Source organism: Mustela putorius, unplaced genomic scaffold (genome assembly GCF_011764305.1).
Source record: "Mustela putorius furo isolate JIRA1106 unplaced genomic scaffold, ASM1176430v1.1 tig00003988_pilon_pilon_pilon, whole genome shotgun sequence".
Classification (NCBI taxonomy): Eukaryota; Metazoa; Chordata; class Mammalia; order Carnivora; family Mustelidae; genus Mustela; species Mustela putorius.
This window is the reverse complement of record NW_025422127.1, coordinates 11,104,903-11,124,573: the sequence shown is the minus strand read 5'-3', so window position 1 is coordinate 11,124,573 and position 19,671 is coordinate 11,104,903. Positions and strand designations below refer to the sequence as shown.

Below are 19,671 nucleotides of genomic sequence, written 5' to 3'. Positions count from 1 at the left end.
CACACTGGCAATGACCACGTCTGCCTTGGCAGGAGCCTGGCTCCAGGGCCCACCCCTCTGCTCTGTTCAGAAGCCCCTGGATCCAGAGCTTGGAGAACCTAGTGTTCTGAGCAAATCCCTTTGGAGATTTGTGGCTGGGTTCTGAGAAGTCCTGCCCCAGACAATCCTCTCCCCACCCCATGGAGGCGGACACCATTTTTTCCCAGAGGCTGGCCATGCCTAGGGCTGGAGCACTTTTTTGGATGGAGCCTGTGCTTTCTCCCCCAGAACAAGTTGCAGAGATTGGGCCCTGCCCACCCCACCCCCCCAATCCCCCCCACCCCCCCACCCCTGCCATCTCAGCCTGGAAGAGGCAGTGAACCACCAGCGTTTTGCAAGGTGAGAGATTAGCCTTTATTGTGGACACTGGAGGGCTCCAGAGCAGAGCACAAGGAGGAGGAGGACGACGACGACGAGGAGGAGGAGGAGTAGGAGAAGGAGCAAGAGCAGCACACTGGCTGGTCCAGTCTCAGGTGAGGCAGGCGATGGCAGGGTCTGGGGCGACCTCAATTGCTGCACTTCCTGGGGGAACACTGGCACTGCATGGCGTTGAGGATCTGGTGGTGAACCACGGAGCCATTGGTGCAGTGCAGGGGCACCAGCATGGGCTCTGTCCGCATGGGTGAGCAGCAAGAGCACTGGTCCTGCACATCCTCCGTGTCGATGGAGTACAAGGCTTTGCTGGCACATTTACCCTGTGACGGAACAAGGTCGGGTAATGGGTGGCATTGCAACACTGGAGGGGCCTGCTAGGCAATTTGCAAAGGCAGATCTCAGGAAAGTCTGACGTGCCCCCATCCTTATGGTCCTATTACATCCAAATCCTACTAGCTGCAATTTCTATGCATGTCTGATGAGGAAACACAATTCTACCCTTCCCCACCTCGGCCTCACTGAAGCCAGGACCCCCTTACCTCGCAGTAATGAATGTCCACCTCCTCGACAGACTTACAGTCTCCCACCTTGACATACCGCAGCCTGGCTGTGATGTCTTTGCATTCGAGCTCCTCACCTACAGGACAGGTGAGAGACGGGGTGTGGGGCCTGGCTGAGGTTCGATATAAAGCTCTCTGGCCCATCGCCCTCACTTCACTGGAAAAAGGTCAGTTTCACAGGAACCAAATCACTGAAGTGGGCTGCAAAGGGGGGAGCTAGTTATCCTGGTTCACCTCTGCATCTCCTGGCCCTCCCATTCAGAGGTAATAGTTACAGCTGGGTTTAATTCACTTAGTGGTACAATCTGAATGGCAGGAGGAGCCTGGCCGATCACTGTGTGTTGGTGATACAGATGGACGAGATTCGCTTTTATGTAATTGTAGACTCTAAAAACCATAATGACTGGAGCAATCTTCTTATGCTTAAAACTATATCCGGAAGCTAATGGGCAAGGAAGGAGCCAATAAATATAACTAACATCTATCTTTGCCTTTGTAAAAGAGGAAGGGCAAATGTCATGACCACGCAGGGGATTAAGAGCATCCCTAGGACCCCTTATGGAGTCTTTCCTTTGGGAATAGCTGTTTCCGGTCTCTGGCATGGCCAGGATTAGTGGCATTCAGATCTGAACCTCTGCTTGGCCCACTGATAATTCTTAGCTTTACTACCAGCTCGCCATTCCCCATCTGAATACTGGAGCTCTTCCATTCTTGAATGGCTCCCAAACTAAATCAACCCTAACTACATATTAGCCTGCCTCCCAATTTCCAACTAACTTCATTTTACAGTGAAAGTCTGCCAACCACATTTAAAAAATGAATAAGGAAAATATATTTAGGCCAACAGGCTATATTCTTTCACTGTAGATTTAAATCCCCGAGCCTGGCTTCCTCCCCTCACGAAGCATCTCCACCCTCCCAAGAGTACTGACAAACACAGGCCCCCTCGCTGCCTCCCTGCTAGGTTGGCAAATAACTGTCTCTTGACCAAATTCCATGCGCAAAATGTGCCCAGAGAGAATTCATGCTCCCTGATGGTTTCCAGACTTCAGCATTCTGAAACTCATGCAGCTAGGAATCACAGAAAGAGTAGCTTTCGGAGCGTGTTTCCTCGATCTGCAACCTTCTTACAGCAACTGCAGGGACTGTCAGAGTGAGCCATCAGGAAGAGAATGAATGAATGATTGAGGACCGAAGGTATTCATGCTTTCACTCCTCCTTTCTTTACCCAATACCAAACATGGGCCCACGAACCCCACATAAAACAAAAAAACACAAAGCACCAAACCAAAAACAAAAAAACAGTCTATATTCAGAGACCACAGCACTAGCACTAGGATTTGGAAAGTTACTTGTCTCATGAACACGGGAATGTGTGGTGAGATTACAGTCTGATGGGCACTGGCAGCCTACTGTGAACTACGAGGACCCACTGGCAGAACATAACTGCAAGGCCATGAGGGGCCTGAGAGTGAAGAAGGGAGGTTAATCAATGTAGACCAGTCTTCTGAACTCTTGAGAAGACTCCGTGGTCTCTGCGTCTGCAGGCCTCACAACCTGTGGTGGGAGCTCATGTCAGCTAGCCGATGGCTTCTCTTTCTCTGGGAGGTGGCTGTCTGACCCTCAAAGAATACATTTGTCTTGAGTGTCTGCTCTGTCAAGATTATGGATCAAGGGTGCCTTTCTTCAAGGAGCTCTGGCCGGAAAAAGAAGATATTGTCTCAGGATGGGTCTATGAGCCACCCTTGCCTCTGGGAGGGAAAAAGCAGGTAGGAGGATAGAAAGAGTAAGGAGTTTTGGAAAAGGGGAAGAGACTGCTTCACAGGGATTTGAGTGGCGATCTGAGGACTGGGCTGTTTAAGAACATTCAAGGCAGGGGCGGTTCCCTGAAGAACTGAACCTAGTGATTGGCCAGTGGTTAAGAACGATCTTTCCAGAACAAGCTTCCTCCAAAAAAAAAACAGTCCTTGCACTAGGTCTGACAGATTTCAAGGGACAAGCTATTGGTAATATACTTACATGTGTTACAGCAGGTGCCTGGAATTTTCATGATTCTCCCCTAAGAAAAGAGTAAAATCCCAGATTAGGCACAACTAGGACACAACAGACAGCTTCCAGGTCATTCCAGGCCAGTTCCTGGCTCTGGCCTCGCAGCCCCGAGCTTCAGTCCCCAGACATAAAATGTGCACTGACATCACAACTGAGAGCAGACTGACCACCCTACCTGACCAGGCTGGAACAATTCTGATTATTCTAGATTCTCTCCCAGTTGCATCACCAGGACCATCATTCTCAGGAGGGACTAGAAATCATCTGATCTCTCACCCTCCCATTCGAGGATCATAGATTCAGTGTCCCCGAAGGGGAAAGTATCTATTGAAAGCACCATATAGTGCTTATATAGTCTTTCCACTACGCTTTGAAATTGAAACCTCATAGGTTGTTGAACTAGGTCTGGGGTCTCCCTTGGACACTGGGACATCATGTCAGGGAAGACCATACCATTCAGAGGACTCTGTTCTTAGAGTCAAAGATGGAGCTGTCAAGAGGAAATTAGGGCCTGAGCTTTAACTACTCACTCCCTCGGCCAGACACTTGCGTTCATCAAAGGGCGGGCAGCCCATGACCCTCTTCTCCCAGATGTACTCTCCTCTCTCATTGACCTTGCAGAAGTGATTATCACAGCCATCCTGGAGCGTCTCATCACGCTGAAAACAAAGAGGGGAAATGGGTAGAGCAAATCTGAAGATGGTTTTTGGTCTGAAAAGACACTTCAAATCATGACTCCTTGAAGTTGCTGAAACAATCTGGAGGACTATGGTACAAGACTGAGACCATCTATGGTCTCCACACCCAGAGCACACAGTACAAGTGGAGTCCCAGCTCATTTATTGTGAATAGGGCTGCATAAATGCGGAGAATTCCCCAAACCCTTCTGACCACCTAGAAGTTTAAAAAATTAAGACATAGTAAGGGTAAACTAGCAAATCAATAACTGAATCAGAGATGATCCAGGTTCCACCACCCAGCCCTAACAACTAATTTACACTCTTGTAGATCAGACTTACTGTCATTCTGATTGCCCGTCAGTCTTATAGGCAATGGAGGCTGGAAGAAATCTTAAAGATCAACCAACTCTAAACCATAGGCCTTATGCCAACTACGCTCTGGTCAAGGAGAGTGAATAAATTACTAAATCACAGAGAAAATTCTGTACCTTCTACAGGCTCTCCATCTTTTCTCTATAAAATCAGAAATAGGTGGGAAGCTAATATTGACCCAAACTTAGTCTTTATTTCTTGAAGAAGAAATGCCAAAATGGGAAATCAGGTGGTGACATGAGTTCAACTTGCTCCCACCTTCAGTGTCATGATCTGTCCTCCTCTCAGCTGAATGGTACAAGCTGTAGGCAGACATTTCCCACAGCATTCGCCTTGGTTCTTCTCTTCCTTGTAACCCTGTATCCAGGAGAAAAATCAGCCTTGGTTAACCCCCCAGAACACCCCATCATAAGTAGGCTTACTTTTCTAGCTTCTCATCTCTCCCATCCAGCAGTTGCACCCAGAGCTCAGAAAGTTAACATTCAACTCTTGGCTGACCTTTGTCAGTTCTCAGTCCCCTAGATGGCATTCCTTGCCTCTACCTATGTACACCTTGTTCATGTTCTAGCAGCCAGACCTATTAAATTAGACCCCTCCCTTGAGCTCCAGACTTACAAATTCAATTGTTTAATTCAACAACTGTTTATCTTATCTTCTCGAGACTTATTTACAAAATGCAACTTGATATTTCTCCCAAATTTCATCCTTCTCCTGTCCTACCTTACCTTGGTAAATAGCTTCATTACCCAGTTGCTCAAAACCAGAAATCTAGGAGTCATTCTTGACTTCTTTCTTTTTTGCATTCCCCCACTCCCATCATCAAATCTTGCCAAAACTTCTCTCTGACTCAACCTCCACTTGTCATGACCAGTGTCCTCTGTCATCACCTAGTCCAAGCAATCATCATATACCTCTAGACTCTGGTATCAGTCTTAATTTGTCTTTCTACCTCCATTCTTGCCCCTGTACTGACCCTATAGGTCTCTACACATCTGTCAGAAAGACTTTCTTATAAGTCTAGTCATGTCACTCCTCTGCTTAAAAGACATTCATGGATTTCTTGTTGTAGTAATGGCAGTACAGCTTATATTGGACTGACCCTCTATAGACAATGATTATAAACTCTTGACAAAATATTTTCAACAATTGTTGAAAGACACTGGATGGCAAAAAGAACATCTTGTGAATTCATTTCTCATGTAGAAGTAAGTGACGTGACAACAATAGCACAAAGTATAGGGGGGTAAGTACATCATTCATGAAGTGTTTTTTATCAAACCAGGATAGATCATGAGAAGTCAAGGATGCATATTGTAACTTCTGGAGTAACTGGAATTATTTATGGAAAAATATTTTCTATCCTCACTTATGATTTCTTCTCTGATTCATGAATTAACATATTTTATTTAATTTCCAAATGGTGGGGCATGTTACCAAATACCTTCTTATTACGAATTTCAATCTAATTGTGGTCACAGAATGTATTCTAAATTCAAAATTTTTACATATATTGACCTTTTACTGGCCCAGAATTTGGTCCAGATAGGTGAAAATTTTCTCAATGTGCATTGAGAAGAACGTGTGTTCTGCACTTTGGGAGTATAACAGTCAATTAGGTCAAGTGAGTGGGTATAGTTTTCCAAATCTTCTATATCTTTATTGATATTTTTCCTACTTGTTCTATCACCTACTGAGAAAAAATATTAAAATTATGCAATATGGTTGTGGATAAGTCTATGTCTAGTTCTGTCAATTTGTGCTTCACATACTGGAAACTTTGCTACCGGATGCATACACATTTAGGATTCCTGTGTCTTCAGAATAGTCTTTTATAAAATAACCTTCTTTTATGTAGTCTTTTATGAAATAGTAGTCTTTTATGGCATTTTATGAAATAACCTTCTTTATTTGTGGTAACATTCCTCATCTTACAGTCTATCTTGTAGATTATCCATCGCAACTTTTTAATTCTTAGCATTGACTGGCATTATCTTTTCTCATCCTTTTATGTTCAATCTCTCCATCTCTTTAAAGTGAAAATAAATCTTGAGGCCCCTGGCTGGCATAGTGGGTGGAATGTGTGACTCTTGATCCGGGCGTCCTGAGTTCAAGCCCCACCTTAGGCATAGAGCTTACTTTAAAAAAATAATAAATAAATAGAATTGAAAGTGCGTCTCTTGTAAACAGCATACTAACTGGGTCTTGCTTTCTTATCCAAGCCTGACAAGTTCCATTTTTTATTGGGATTTTGTTTTCCCATTTATATTTAATGTAATTATTGATATGTTTGGGTTTATATCTCCCATTCTGTTATTCATTTTATTTGTTTTCTTCTCTGTTATCTGTTCTATTGTTAATGTTTTTCTATATTCTTTTGGTTTAATCAAGTTATTTGTTTAGAATTTTACTTTCTCTCCCCCATTGGCCTTTTAGGTGCCTTTCTTCACATTACTATTTTAGTGGTTACACAGACTTATCCATTTATCAAATCTCATCAAACTACGTATTTAATATCTATGCATTTTATTGTAGGTGAACTATCCTGATTTTTAAAAAATAATACTTTTACAAAAATTTCAAAAATAAGACTTTCTTTGGCTTCCCATTACATGCAGAATAAAATCCAATCTTCTTAACACATTCTACAAGGCCCTGTATGGTTTTTTCCTAATTTTCTGACCTTGTCTTCTATCACTATCCCCTTGCTTTTGACAATCTATGCCTTTGCATCTTCTAGGATCATGAATATCCCAACCTCCTCACCTAAGAGTCTTTATGTATGTTATCCCTCTACCTGGAATGCTCTTCTCCATGCTTTGGATAACTAGCTTTTCTCATCCTTCAGTAATCATTTCAAATATCATTATTCAGAGAGGTCTTGCAAGATACAACACACACACACACACACACACACACACAAACATACTCTTATAAGACTTAACACAATCCAGGGATGCCTAGGTGGTTCAGTTGGTTAAGCATCTGCCTTCAGCTCAGGTCATGGGATCAAGTACTGCATGGCGCTCCTTGCTCAGCAGGAAGTCTGCCTCTCCCTCTGCCTGTTGCTCCCCCTGCTTGTGCTCTCTCTCTCTCTGACAAATAAATAAATAAAGTCTTAAAAAAAAAAAACACTCAACACAATCTGAAATTTTCATTTGTTCTCCCTGAGAGGCATGTAAATTCCAAACTAAGTCTGTGCCATTGTTTTTGTACCCAGCACTTGGCTCTCTAAGTAGGCTTCCTACAATCTCTAAGATTGGCTGAGCTGGGAACTCCATGACAGTGGCTTTAAGTGACAATCCTTCATTTACATCTGAGCTGGAAAAAGCAGGAGCTTCCAGCTTCCAGTAAAATAGGACCTCACTGTCTTGCAAAAATGCCCCCTAATTTGGGAGACAATACAGGGCAACCGACTCTTGCAAATAAGTGTATTTTCAGCAATGTTAACAAAATAAAAACCAAAAGCTACCATCAGCTGTTTCATCACTGCTTCAAAACTTAAGCTCTTCTCATGCTACCCACCACTCCAAAAAAAAAAGTGGGGGGGACATAATCTCACAACATTTTTAAAGAATAAATTGAATTATATGAGAAGCCAGCTACAGCATCACTCTTTTTCTCATTTTGCCCATTTAGTAATCACCACTTGAAGATTCATCTAGGTCCTGAGGTTTTCCTAACACGAAGCTCTAGCCAGTTAGTTTGGAGCCCTCAGACAGAAAATGCGGGCCTTTCTGTATTGCTCCCTTGTTCATCGCATATGGGCTGAATGCTTCTAATCAGCAGACAAGGTTAGGAGTCCGTAAGCTTGTGCAGAACAAATGTAAACAATTTGCTACTCATAAACCAAGCTTCTGAACACAATGTGTTGTCAGGGAGTAGGCTGTGCAGAAAGCCCGTGAGTGTGGAGTCAGCACAGAATCGGGGCTCCTGGGTCCAGGCCACACTCTCCATGCTGGTAAGGACACCACTGGAGTCTGAGGCATCGGGTTGTCTTTCACTGGGGAGTTTTAACTGTGTTTTCAAAAACGTACAATTCCTGGAAGGTATACGACTGAGGTAAAGGCGACAGGAAGAAAGGGAGGGAATAAACAGTGTACGTGAGTGTGCGTGGTTCCAGGCAGAAGGAGGAGATTAAACAGGGATTAAATAGGGCAGGATTTTGTGGGAGCGTGGATTTGGGTGCTTTTCTTTTCAGTGAGTGTTAGAAGAAGAGACTAGGAAACAGGCTCTGCTCCGCAGGCCCAAGGAGAGGAAAATGGAAAAATCTTTACAGGAAAAGTGAGTGGGCAGGGGACAAAGGGAGGAGGGGACCGCTAAGTGAAGGGACAGGGTCATGGGTGTTATGCCCCAATAATGGGTCCGTGATTAAAGGAGCGAGACTGATATAAAGCGAAGGTCAAGCAAAGCTTTATTTCGCGCCAAGCGTCAATAATCTAACCGAATGTTAGGGGCCGCACCTCTTAAAAGAGAGGGCGACCCTTCTCTGTTTCACAGACCAGCTTTTAAGGGCAAAGGCCATGCATTGGGGCCTGCCCACGCACAGGTGGCCAATGAGATTTTAACACACACAGGAAACTCCACAGTGATGCTAGATGACCAATTGAGTTACAATTTACCCTAGTAGACATTTGAACCAACCTATTACACCTTGATTAGGATTGGCGCCAAAAAGGCTTCCAAAGGGCGGGGGCCCATACTCCTCGGCAGCTAGGGAGACAGTATGCATGCCCCCCACTGATCGGATGTCTCCACCTGGCCTGACCCACCCTTGTATCTGGGCTTTGTTACCTGGAGCTGGTTTCCAGGACTTGTTTGTTTGTTGTTGTTGTTTTTAATTTTATTTATTTATCGGACAGACATATCACAAGTAGGCAGAGAGGCAGGCAGAGAGAGGAGGAAGCAGGCTCCCTGCTGAGCAGAGAGCCCGATGCAGGGGCTCGATCACAGGACCCTGAGATCATGACCAGAGCCAAAGGCAGAGGCTTTAACCCGCTGAGCCACCCAGGCGCCCCCCAGGACTTGTTTTTAAGTGAATCCCCTGGGGGAAGGGGAGCAGCGACAGTTTAAGGGTTAAACAACAAGGTTTTTGTTTAACCTCAATGAAAGCCTCTTGCTAAAATATAAAATAGGTCCTTACAATGGGGACAAAACCCACACTCCAGAAAAGCAGAGGGCACAATGAAGCCAAAAATAGAGGAAAGGCGGAGTTATGATAGGAAAAACAGCAGGAAGTAAAGGAAGAGAGGGTAGAAGGTAATAGGAGAGGGCCAATGATTTTGGAGTTGGGAACCAGGGAGAAAGAAAGGGGGGGGAGGGGCACCTGGCAGGAGCCACTTACAGGAGTAAACAAAGAAAACATTCCCTCCGCAGGTCCCCTGCCTTAGAGGGCCAGAATGCAGCTGCACCAGGTAACAGGGCTTGTCTGGCCCTGAGAGGCTTCCCAGTCACTCCTGGCACCACGATGTGCTCCTTATGCAGACATACGCATGCGCACATGCACCCATACGTAGAGTAAGGCACTGCTGAATGGGCTTTCCCCCTAACATCCAATCAGGAGCAGCCACTTCCTCTGCCTGCCAGCCAAGTTCCTAGCAGCCTGAGCTCACTTCTGTAGGGCTGAGCAGCCAGTCAGTCCTGCCCCTGACCAGTCATTCCCCGAACACTGTCCTGCCTGTGTCTCATGGCCCTTTCCAGAAATTGCATTAGCTGCTCAAAGCCTTCCAGTCTTGCTTCCCTCTGCTGTCCTCTTCTCTTACTTCCAGCTGCCAGTGCAGCCCCCATTCCCCTTCCTGGAAAGTCCTCTATATTCAACTCTCTACTCAATGTCAGCTCGTGGTCAGGTCCCTCCAGGTGCCTTCTCGCATTCTATGTCGGAGACCTCTCTTCCTCATGCCTTCCTTGAGAGTTCACCAGTCAGGCTTCATGTCTACTACCCACCAGCACAAATCACCTTCTACAGACTCCTTTTAGATACGTATAAGCACAGTCTCCACTGGGAGGAAATGAAGGACTCACATGGTGATGACAACACTTCAGTCTGGTGTAGGCAGTTCAAGCCGACCTACCTAAACTTAATTCACCACAGCGCCTCACTTGCAGGAGACCTCTCTCACCTTCACAGCAGAGACCAGTTAAGGATGCTGAACTGAGGCAGCATCCTTGGGGGATGGGGACGACTGAGGCAGTTTTCAGCAAAAGTTGAGCAATAATAACATGAAAGGGAGACGGATCTAGCAGTTCTCAAGAGGAAGGAAGTGAGGACACTGCCATGGGGGAATATCAGAATTTTGGAGGGAAGGAGGAAGAGTTAAAAAAAAAAAAAAAAAAAAAGGCGGAGGCGTGGATTTAAAAAACTGCTGAAACCTAGTGCTAGCCTGGATTGATTCTAAAGCTGGGTTTCTGTGGATGCAGAGGAGCGGACTGTGCCACCTTCTGGCCAATAGAGGGCGCTGTTAGAGAGTTAGCCGCTTGCCCTCTAGAACGTGCTCCTTGGAGACGTTGGTGGGGACTTCTTGCTTCACTGACTGTATTTCAGTGGACGTCCAAGGTGTAAGGTCTGTCGCAAACTCCACACAGCATTATTTAATTCCCTATTCAAGCTGATATGTATTCTAGGGGAGCTGTTATGTGTACATACACCACCCAAAATCCTAGAGCAACAACTGGGATTTTTTTTTTTAAAAGCATGTGTTTAGTTGGCTTCGTTCTGATTGAGCAGGAATGTTCTCTTGGAATCATTCTGTCAGAAATAGCTGTGTCTCCTATAGACCCATTCACTCCGCAGATATTTTATTACGTCCCTTCTTTGAGCATGAGTCTGAGCCAAGTGCCTTGAAGCACACAGATGTGGAATGCTCCATATAAAGGACCCGCTCAAGTGTTCTTTGTCCCTGTCCTCCTGAAGTCCCCCTCTGGCTGGCTCTGCTCCTACTCACATGAAGGACTCCTCCCAGACGCCGCCCCACAGCCTGCCTGCTCCCTGACGAAGCTGAGAGGGAAAGCCCTCCGTTGGCACCGAATGGAAGAGCTATTACTGTATTCTGTGCCTCTGGCTGACAAGAGGCTCATCCGTCCAATTGTGTTTTCCAAAAAAAAGCAGGAGCCCCCAACACAGACGGCACGTTGAGGAGGAAGTGTCAGTCCAGCTCTGGAGGTGGGGCTGAGTCATCATTAAAGCAGTGAAATGCCGGTTTTTATCTACACAACTAGAATGATGATTCCACTTCTCTGAATCCACCCTCAGAGCGAACAGAGTCATTGTGACATTGTGACCTGGCGGAAACAGGGTGAAAGGTTTTAAACCACCTCAGTGCCCAGTGAGGAAAGTATAAGCTGAGGTACATCGGTTCCAAGAAAGAGTGTGTAGAATTTTGCACACAGTGAGTGTCTGATCAATATTCATTAACTAATTAATTTTTACTGTTTTCAAAGAATGGTAGTGATGCTCCTTAAAATGTTGTGTGAAAAGAAGTGTACATATGGTTCCCCAGGCCTTGCAAATATTATCTTTTTTCTTTAAATTTACAAAACAAGACTCTCCATTATACTTGTGAAATATTGCCCACAATCAGAAAATAGCAAAACCTTTATTCACAGACCCAGTGAGGTCCCAGTGCTTGGGTCCCCCAAGTTTCTGGGTCCCCAGGGACTCTGGGTCCCTGACAAACCCTCTTACCGGGGAGCAGGGCTTACAGGTGGTCTTCCTGCACTCCAGCTTGAATCCGGAGATGAACCCCACCTGGACTGTGCAGTGGCAAGTCGTGCACACATCAACCATCAGACTTTTCCCGGGCTGAAACCAGAGGCACCAGCGTCAGACTGCCCAGGCTAACCCCCCAACCCTCCCACTCACCTCAGCCATCTGCCTTAGGAAAGGGGGCCCCATGGCCCACAGCCAAGATGAGTCATCACCCTCGTACTTCTCCTGTGTCCAGTAGGCTGCTCCTTCCCTGCCCTCCCACCTCAAGGATAGGAATAGTAAGCCAGAGCTTTTATGCCCAAAAGGGAGGCTGAACAGTGGGAGAGGGGGATAGATTGAAATGTATGTCATGCCATCAGAGGCCTTCTCTACACTCAGAAGAGCTGCTTGTGAGCCTGAGTGGGGGCTGGAAGGTGAGGCCCTAGAGAGTTAGCAAGATGGGGGGAGCCTGGGCACCAAGATGCTGGGAGGCAGTGGAAAGTGGAGGATAGGGCTCCCTGCTTCCTTTCATTTACGCTTCAGAATGACTGAGCTGCCTACCCTTCCCACAGTACCCCCATGCCTCCCCCACAACTCACCCTGGAAAAGAAGGCTTACCCCAATGATGGTGCCATTGAGCATGCAGGCTTCCAGGGGCTCTGGGAGGAGAGAAAAGTGCAGAGCTGATCCCCTCGGGGTTTTCTCCTCTCAGTCTGGGCCCCTCTCCTACATCTGCAGTCCGTTGCGCTGGGGGGTCCTAGTGCCAGAGCCACAGTGGCCTTGCTCCCCGCCAGGCCTACGAAGGAAGGGCAGGCGGCCTCTCCTACCACCCAGCCCACAGTGAGAAGATCCTTTTCCTTCAAGTCCTCAAGGGGACAGCCCTTTTTTTTTTTTTTAAAGATTTTATTTATTTATTTGACAGAGAGAGATCACAAGTAGGCAGAGAGGCAGGCAGAGAGGCAGGCAGAGAGAGAGAGAGAGAGAGAGAGGAGGAGGAAGCAGGCTCCCTGCTGAGCAGAGAGCCTGATGCGGGACTCGATCCCAGAACCCTGAGATCATGACCTGAGATCATGACCTGAGCCAAAGGCAGTGGCTTAACCCACTGAGCCACCCAGGCGCCCCAGGACAGCCCTTTTTAAACGGTACACACTTAAGGAGTGAGTGAGAGGGCACTTTGGCTTCTGAAAGAAGGAAATTCTACTCTGGAAACTTAAAGTCCCAAAGGATTCAGAGCAGGTGGTGAAGAGAGTCACTATTTTGTTTGTTTGTTGGCAGGGTTGGGGTGGGAAGTTGGAGCAGCTTTTCCCAGCAGAGGCATTACAATGAATGACTGAGAAGTCTGGAGTAAGCGAGTCCACCACTCCCTAACTCACATGAGCAAACGGAGGTCCCATGGTAGAAAGCCACCACTGAGCACAGTGATGACCTTCAGGAAACCGTAATATTTTTCTCCTCTTATTTGCTTTCCCACAAAAGTATTAGGAATGGGTAGGAGGACTTTGATCCTCCCCACCTCCCTGAGTTGTCTTACCGCAGCGACAGGTGGGACAACACTCTGAGGTCTTACAGCTCAGCTGGAAACCCACGGGGCAGGTGGGGACTTCCAGCTGGGGGCAGGAGACATTCCTCTGTTGCACAAAGACCTCTTCCTTCACGCGGACACACTCGTTGATGAGACAGGGGTTGTCAGGGGAGGCCCAGTGAGAGCCAACCTGCAGGAAGAGCCCCAGAGTTGAGCAAGGCTGAGGCCAAGAGTCCGAGAGGGGTGTGCTCTTCTCTCGGGGAGCTGATCTGGGATCTGGGGATGAGCTCCAGCTTAATGCCTAAGTCCCACCCACAGGGTAAGGCCCACAGAGGGAACGAGTGGGGCACATCCCAAGTCCTTCACTGAGTCTGGGTCAAAGTCTCCCTGGCCAAGAGCCTCACTCAGGACTATGCCTTCTATGGACAGAGTCTTCACCACCTTAGGGAAGCCTGGGACACTACCCACCCCAACACTGGGCACTGGCAGTGAGCTGAGCTCAGAGGCTCTAGGGTACTCCGATTGAGAAGCGGCAGCAAGGACGGACACAGAAGGGATGGGGAAGGAACTCCACGCATTCCCCAGCCAGGTGCTACTTTCCACTTACTCCTACAGGCAAATAGCGAGAGACTAGGGATGTTGGCACCTGGCCCCCACAGCCCAGCAATCTGTCCCCTGGGCTTCCAGGTCTGTGGATGAGTGGCCCGGCCAACTGCAGAACAGTACTCAGAGCCTGTGGAGTTTTGGGGCGGTGGTGGGCCTACCACAGATGCAGGATGGTGAGGGTGTCCCACACTGAGCACTCAGGGAAAGCAGACCTCAGATTCAAAGGTAAATAGGAGGACACAAATCCCCCAGGAGTTCACAGAACTCTTAGGGAAGGAACTGGGCCTCTCCTCACATCAACCAAATGGGAAGTCGGAGGCAATCTCAACTGTTCCTATCAAGGGCATAGTCATCCCAAAGAACATCTTGCTCAAACCACAGCCAGATACAACTCTCTGTGGGAAGACCGAAAGGTTGCAGGGGGTGGGGGGTAAAATCAAAGTCAGCAGCGGACCACAGGGTGGCCAACCAAGCTGGTTAGGTCAACATCCTCCTTCCTCCCCAGCCCGGGCCCCAGACCTACATTCTTCCACTGAGATAGGGAGTCCCCGCGCCGTGAACCAATGACCACCTCACAGGCAGAAGGCAGACACTTTCCACAGCACTCGCCTTCATGGATGACGTAAGTGAAGCCCTGGAAAAATGCACAGAACAGAGATTAGGACAACCCTAGGTCTCCTCACTGACTAAGGAAAATCAGTCAGGATGCCTGGGCTCTAGTCTCCGTCCTCACAGGGATAACGATTATACAAGATGAACACCTTGACCTCTCACCAACATACAGAGTTTCCCCTGGTCATTGCTTGATATGACCTAGTGGTTTATGGACACAGTAAGATAAGAAAGTACACAGATTGATCTTTTCCAGAAAGTGTGTTGGGGAGACCACGGTCCTGCAAGTAGGCCCACCCATCTTGCTTCTTGGAGGTCCTCCATCTGGCCAAAGCTTTAGGGACTTGGACTGAAATCCTCCACGGAAACTATGAAGCAATATGCAAAGAATGAGTGAAACATTGCTATGTGTGTTTGTCCCAGGAGCCCTGGAAAGCCCTGGAGCCCTTGGTCCCAGGACCAAGCTTCATCTTGGAGCTCTGTCCTTGAGAGAGAAGGAATGACTGCAAGCCTGCTCTGCTGCAGAAGCACACTCATGAGCAAGGCCGAGTGAGGAGATGCGCACAACACTGAAACCTCTCCCTCGGGGAAGACAAGCACTCCAGAGACCCTGCTCAACCTCATACCATCTGCATGGGACCTACTCACATCCCCACCTGCGTCACGACAGTGCCCACTGAGCTGTCCCCAGTCTTCTATCAGCTGAGAGTCTAATCATTTATTGTGTATCTATGACGTACTAGGTACTTTGGAGGAGCCAACAAATGAGGATGGTACAATCTAGGCACCCTTCACTACAAGCGGAATCCACAAAGTGCCATTAATGAAAGCCTCAGGGGAGCACAGAAGAGAGTCATTAATGCCTTCTGGGACCTAGAGTCACTCTTGTGTGCCTCTCTCAGAGTGCTGAGTCACCTGGATTTGCATAATCTTCCTGTTTGCTGCTGCCCCATCCCACTCCCACTATCACAGGCAAACATGTTGTCCATATGTTGGCTAACTCCAGACCAGAAGCCTTGTTCTCAAAACCCCACCAACTTCTCGCGCTCAGGTACTCCTAGGCATGCCACCAAATTTCTTGGTCGCCATCTTTCTAAGATTCCCTCCAAGCCTCCAATAGTCCCATCTTCTTGCTGTGTATTCCCAGGGTTCATCCTACATGTCACCTCTCCTTCTTTTCCCATATTTCTCCAAATCCTCTAGCTTACAACTGTTCAAAATCTATATCTCACACCTTCTCTTTACTCTTCTCCACCCTGTTTTCATTCGTTCCCCAGTTAAGAATGGAACTAAGTAGAGACGCCTGGGTGGCACAGTTGGTTGAGCATCCGACTCTTGGCTCAGGTCATGATCTTGGGGTGGTGGGCTCGAGCCCCACATCAGGCTCCAGGCTCCATACTCAGTGGAGAGTCTGCTTGGAATTCTCCCTTCTTCTCCCTCTGCCCCTCCCACTCCTGCTCTCTCCCTCTCAAATAAATAAATCTTTACCAAAAAATAAAAATAAAAAAGAAAGAGAAAAGGAAAGAGAAAGAAAGACAGACAGACAGGAAGGAAGCAAAGGGAAGAGAAGAATGGAACTAAGTCTAACTATTATTCCCCTAGCTAAGACAGATGCTCCTGATAAAAAATCCCTAATGCCTTTAGCAGCACAATTGCCATAGCTGACATGGAGGTGGGAGGCATGGAGATCTGGTCCCTTGTCCTTGTCCCATGGCTTCTTCAGACCAGCGCTTGCAATGCTTGCTGGTGTTGCCAGTATACTGGTCTATCAGAATGGGCCCTGGGCCAGGAGTCAGGACACTCCCATGACCACTAGCTTCCAGTGAACTGTAGAACTTATGGGCAACTTCATGACCTGTGCTAGTCCTCTGCTTCTTATCTAGCCAGTGGGAAGAGTAGCCTTGCCTCTTCTTCCTTCTGGAAGAGAATCATGAGGATAAATAAAATACAATGCCTAATATTCAATCCCTCAGAATGGTTCCTAAGTTTCCATGAGTTAGTCTGATTCTGGAGTCTAAGGGTAGGGAATCGGCAGTCAGAAGCCTTCAAAGAAAAGCTCTTCCAAGATTTATACAAAGGAGTGGGAATTCCTCTTGCTGTCCACATGGAAGCAAGGCCATATGCCCATAGGCACCCCCTGCTACAAATTCTATGGGGAGCCTGAAATGCCCCTTGGTAGGTTTATATTTTTCTGACATGAAGAGCTGAGAACTATGGAGGTGGTCAGGGAAAGCCTATTTCTGCAGACTGTGTCTTCAGAAAAGAACAATCAGGGGCGCCTGGGTGGCTCAGTGGGTTGGGGCCTCTGCCTCTGGCTCGGGTCGTGGTCCTGGACTCCTGGGATCGAGCTCCACGTGGAGCTCTCTGCTTGGCAGGGAGCCTGCTTCCCTGTCCCCCCCCACCCCGCCCTGCCTGCCTCTCTGCCTACTTGTGATCTCTGCCTGTCAGATGGGTGAATAAAATCTTTTTTTTTTTTTAATTTTTTTAAAAAAAGAAAAGAACAATCAGAGGGTGACAGTAATGGTATTCTTTGTGGGTAAGGCTGTCCTTTGTTTGCTTGGTGTCACAACCTAGACAGCAAATGAATTCAGGCAAGTGAGCTCAAATACCTCTAGAGTTGGACCCGAGCTGATGCTACCCTCCTGGAAGAATGAAGTCTGAGGCCCTCTCAGTTCACCGAATGCCCCACCTCACCTCAACACATTGCACGGCCTCCCACATCCCCTCAGCTTGAACTAAACCACGAGGCCGAGGCCGCCTTCTCCCTGGAAGGTGTGAGCATTCAGTCTCTAAGACAGGCTTGTCTCTCAGACAATTCCCTCGAGCAATCGTACAGTCAAGAGATCAGGACACGGGACGGGTGCAGAGGTCCCTCCCCTGACCTCTGCACCCGTCTTCTTTGTGAAACTGCCTCCAGCACCGCAGCCTTCCGATAGCCAGGCTTATACCACGTGACCTGCACCCTCCCTAACAGCTGACCAGGCCAGAGTGGGGACTGGACAGAGGACCCAATCCACAGACTGAGCTGAGCGCATCAGTTTTCTTCCTGAGAAGTTACTCTGTAGAACACAAAGACCGAATAAGTCAGTTTAGACAGGGATGAACCCTGGATCTGCAAAGCCATGTTGAATTGAAGCCAGATTCAATAAAGTCACATGCAAAGGAAATTTACGAGAAAGCAAAACTTCCAGAGGCAGTCGGCCTGCAGGGAGGAGCTGGAACAGATGGGCAGAGAGAAGCAGAGACAGGGGCTCACGGGACGAATGAAGAGAAAGGCTGTATGACCACGGCACCCACTCATATCTCTTGTATTTCATTTCTGAAAGCTTCCTTGTGTTTTCCATAAATCCCCTTTTCATTTTAGCTAGCTTTACTGGAGTCTGTTCTTTGCAGTCAAAACTCCCTACTGATAGCAAAATACATTGAGGGCTGGGGTGCCTGGGTGGCTCAGTTGGTTGAATGTCCGATGGTTGATTTTGGCTCCAGTCATGATCGCAGGGTCGTGAGATGGAGCCCCGTGTCAGGCTCCGTGCTCAGCATGGAGTCAGCCTGAGATTCTCCCCCACTCTCTCTCTCTGATTGCCCCTCCTCCGCCTTACACTTTCTCTCTTGAATAAATAAAATCTTTAAGTTATTTATATACATGTATGCACTGGGTGCTGGTTTTATAGAAATGGCCTGTAAGAGCACTCTCTTGCTTGATGGCAAGTTATTTCCATCACCTTCCATGGCCTATGGGAAGGGATGGAGACTGAGAGGTTTCCCAAACTCAGTGTCCCCAGGGGACACACCTGGATACCACATCACCCTCTCCTAAGGGCGCCTCGCAATTGCATCCCTCCTCAGTACCAGCAAGGCAGGTGGAGAGCAGACGAGCTGAGCAGACTCTCCAACTTTGGGATTTGCTCTCAGGCCCTCCCTTCCACCATCAAAGCCCCCACTTCCAAGCCAGCATCAAGGGCATTAGCTCCACTGCTGTTACGAAGACAAGCACAAGACGTATGCCCTTGTCTGTCCCAGCTACTCTCCTCTTACCATCCTCATCTCCTGATAACACTGTCAGAATAGTAATAATACCACCAGAATTTGAACCACAATTCTTCCTGCACATCATTGCTCCCTTGTGTCTAGGGTGTCGTCAGTCTGAAATGAGCAAGAATAGAGTGCCCCAGAGCACACAGCAGTCTTAGGGGTCAGGCCACCGCTGGAAGAATTAAAAACTGAATTGGGGCAGCAGGGACCATGTTTCCTGTCCCACAAATTAGACATGCAGTCTGTAAAAATTACCCATCTGTGTAGATATGCTGTAGGACATTGAAACTGGGGGTACTTCAGAACAATCAGAATGTGCGTCTGTTGTAGGGGCAGGCTGAGGTGATGTCTGAGGGGAAAGACATGGGAAAATATCAGGTCCTCCTCTGTAGGCATTAAATCCAATTTCTGCTCAAACCAATTCCACAGCGCTCTCAACTCAAGACCATACAACAGAGACATGGCCATTAGCCGAGGATGGACTCACAGAAGGATGGCATAGCAATCAGTTCCTCCTGCCTTCTTTCACTCATCCCCAGCCCCAGCCCCCTCCTTCCCCTCACCTCTGACCAGGAACCAGAAGTTACTAAAGGGGATTTCTTGCTCCTTCTTGGGACACCACCCCCCAACTTCCTGCCCTGACGGCTCTAGGCAGTGCCCAGGTCCTCTCCGCCCCTTACCGACCGACAGTTGTCCTCACAGGGCTTCTGGGAGCACTGGGCCACGCGCAGGCCCATCACAGAGTCCTCCAAGTCGGTGCAGGTGCACACGTCACAGCCCTCCTCCCAGAACTGGCCCACAGGGTAGACGGTACCTCGGTGGACGCACACCTGCAGACACAAGGTTGCCGTGAGCGAACTCATTCTGTCCATTTCAGCAAGAGATCAGGAAGCACATCCTATGTGTGGGAAGCTGCTGCAGGTGCTGAGAACACAGCAGTATGTAAAACCGACATGCTCTCCACTCACCTGGAGGGATATTTATGGAGGAGGTTTTGCCCTCTGCCCTTTCCCGCCCACCAGCCCTCGAGAGCCATCGAGGGTGTATGCTGGTGGCCTCTAGTGAGTCTGTGTTGGACCACAGGCTCAGAAATAACTCACGTGGCTGCCTCAATCCAGTTTCATCGCTGCCTTAATTGCATTT

General features: G+C 47.9%; 1 protein-coding gene across 1 annotated transcript in view; it reads right to left on the bottom strand.

The window, feature by feature from the left end:
• Positions 1-369: 369 nt before the first annotated feature.
• Positions 370-19,671, bottom strand: part of VWF (von Willebrand factor) — a 135,473-nt gene continuing 116,171 nt past the window's right edge. Inside the window, exons 43-52 of the mRNA XM_004766734.3 lie at positions 19,209-19,358; positions 14,408-14,518; positions 13,288-13,468; positions 12,375-12,415; positions 11,754-11,870; positions 4,334-4,432; positions 3,554-3,682; positions 2,994-3,033; positions 954-1,051; positions 370-734 (exon numbers count right to left, since the gene is read on the bottom strand). Coding sequence (XP_004766791.1) covers positions 546-734; positions 954-1,051; positions 2,994-3,033; positions 3,554-3,682; positions 4,334-4,432; positions 11,754-11,870; positions 12,375-12,415; positions 13,288-13,468; positions 14,408-14,518; positions 19,209-19,358 — 1,155 coding nt within the window. The 3' untranslated portion in view covers positions 370-545. The remainder of the gene's footprint in view (positions 735-953; positions 1,052-2,993; positions 3,034-3,553; positions 3,683-4,333; positions 4,433-11,753; positions 11,871-12,374; positions 12,416-13,287; positions 13,469-14,407; positions 14,519-19,208; positions 19,359-19,671) is intronic.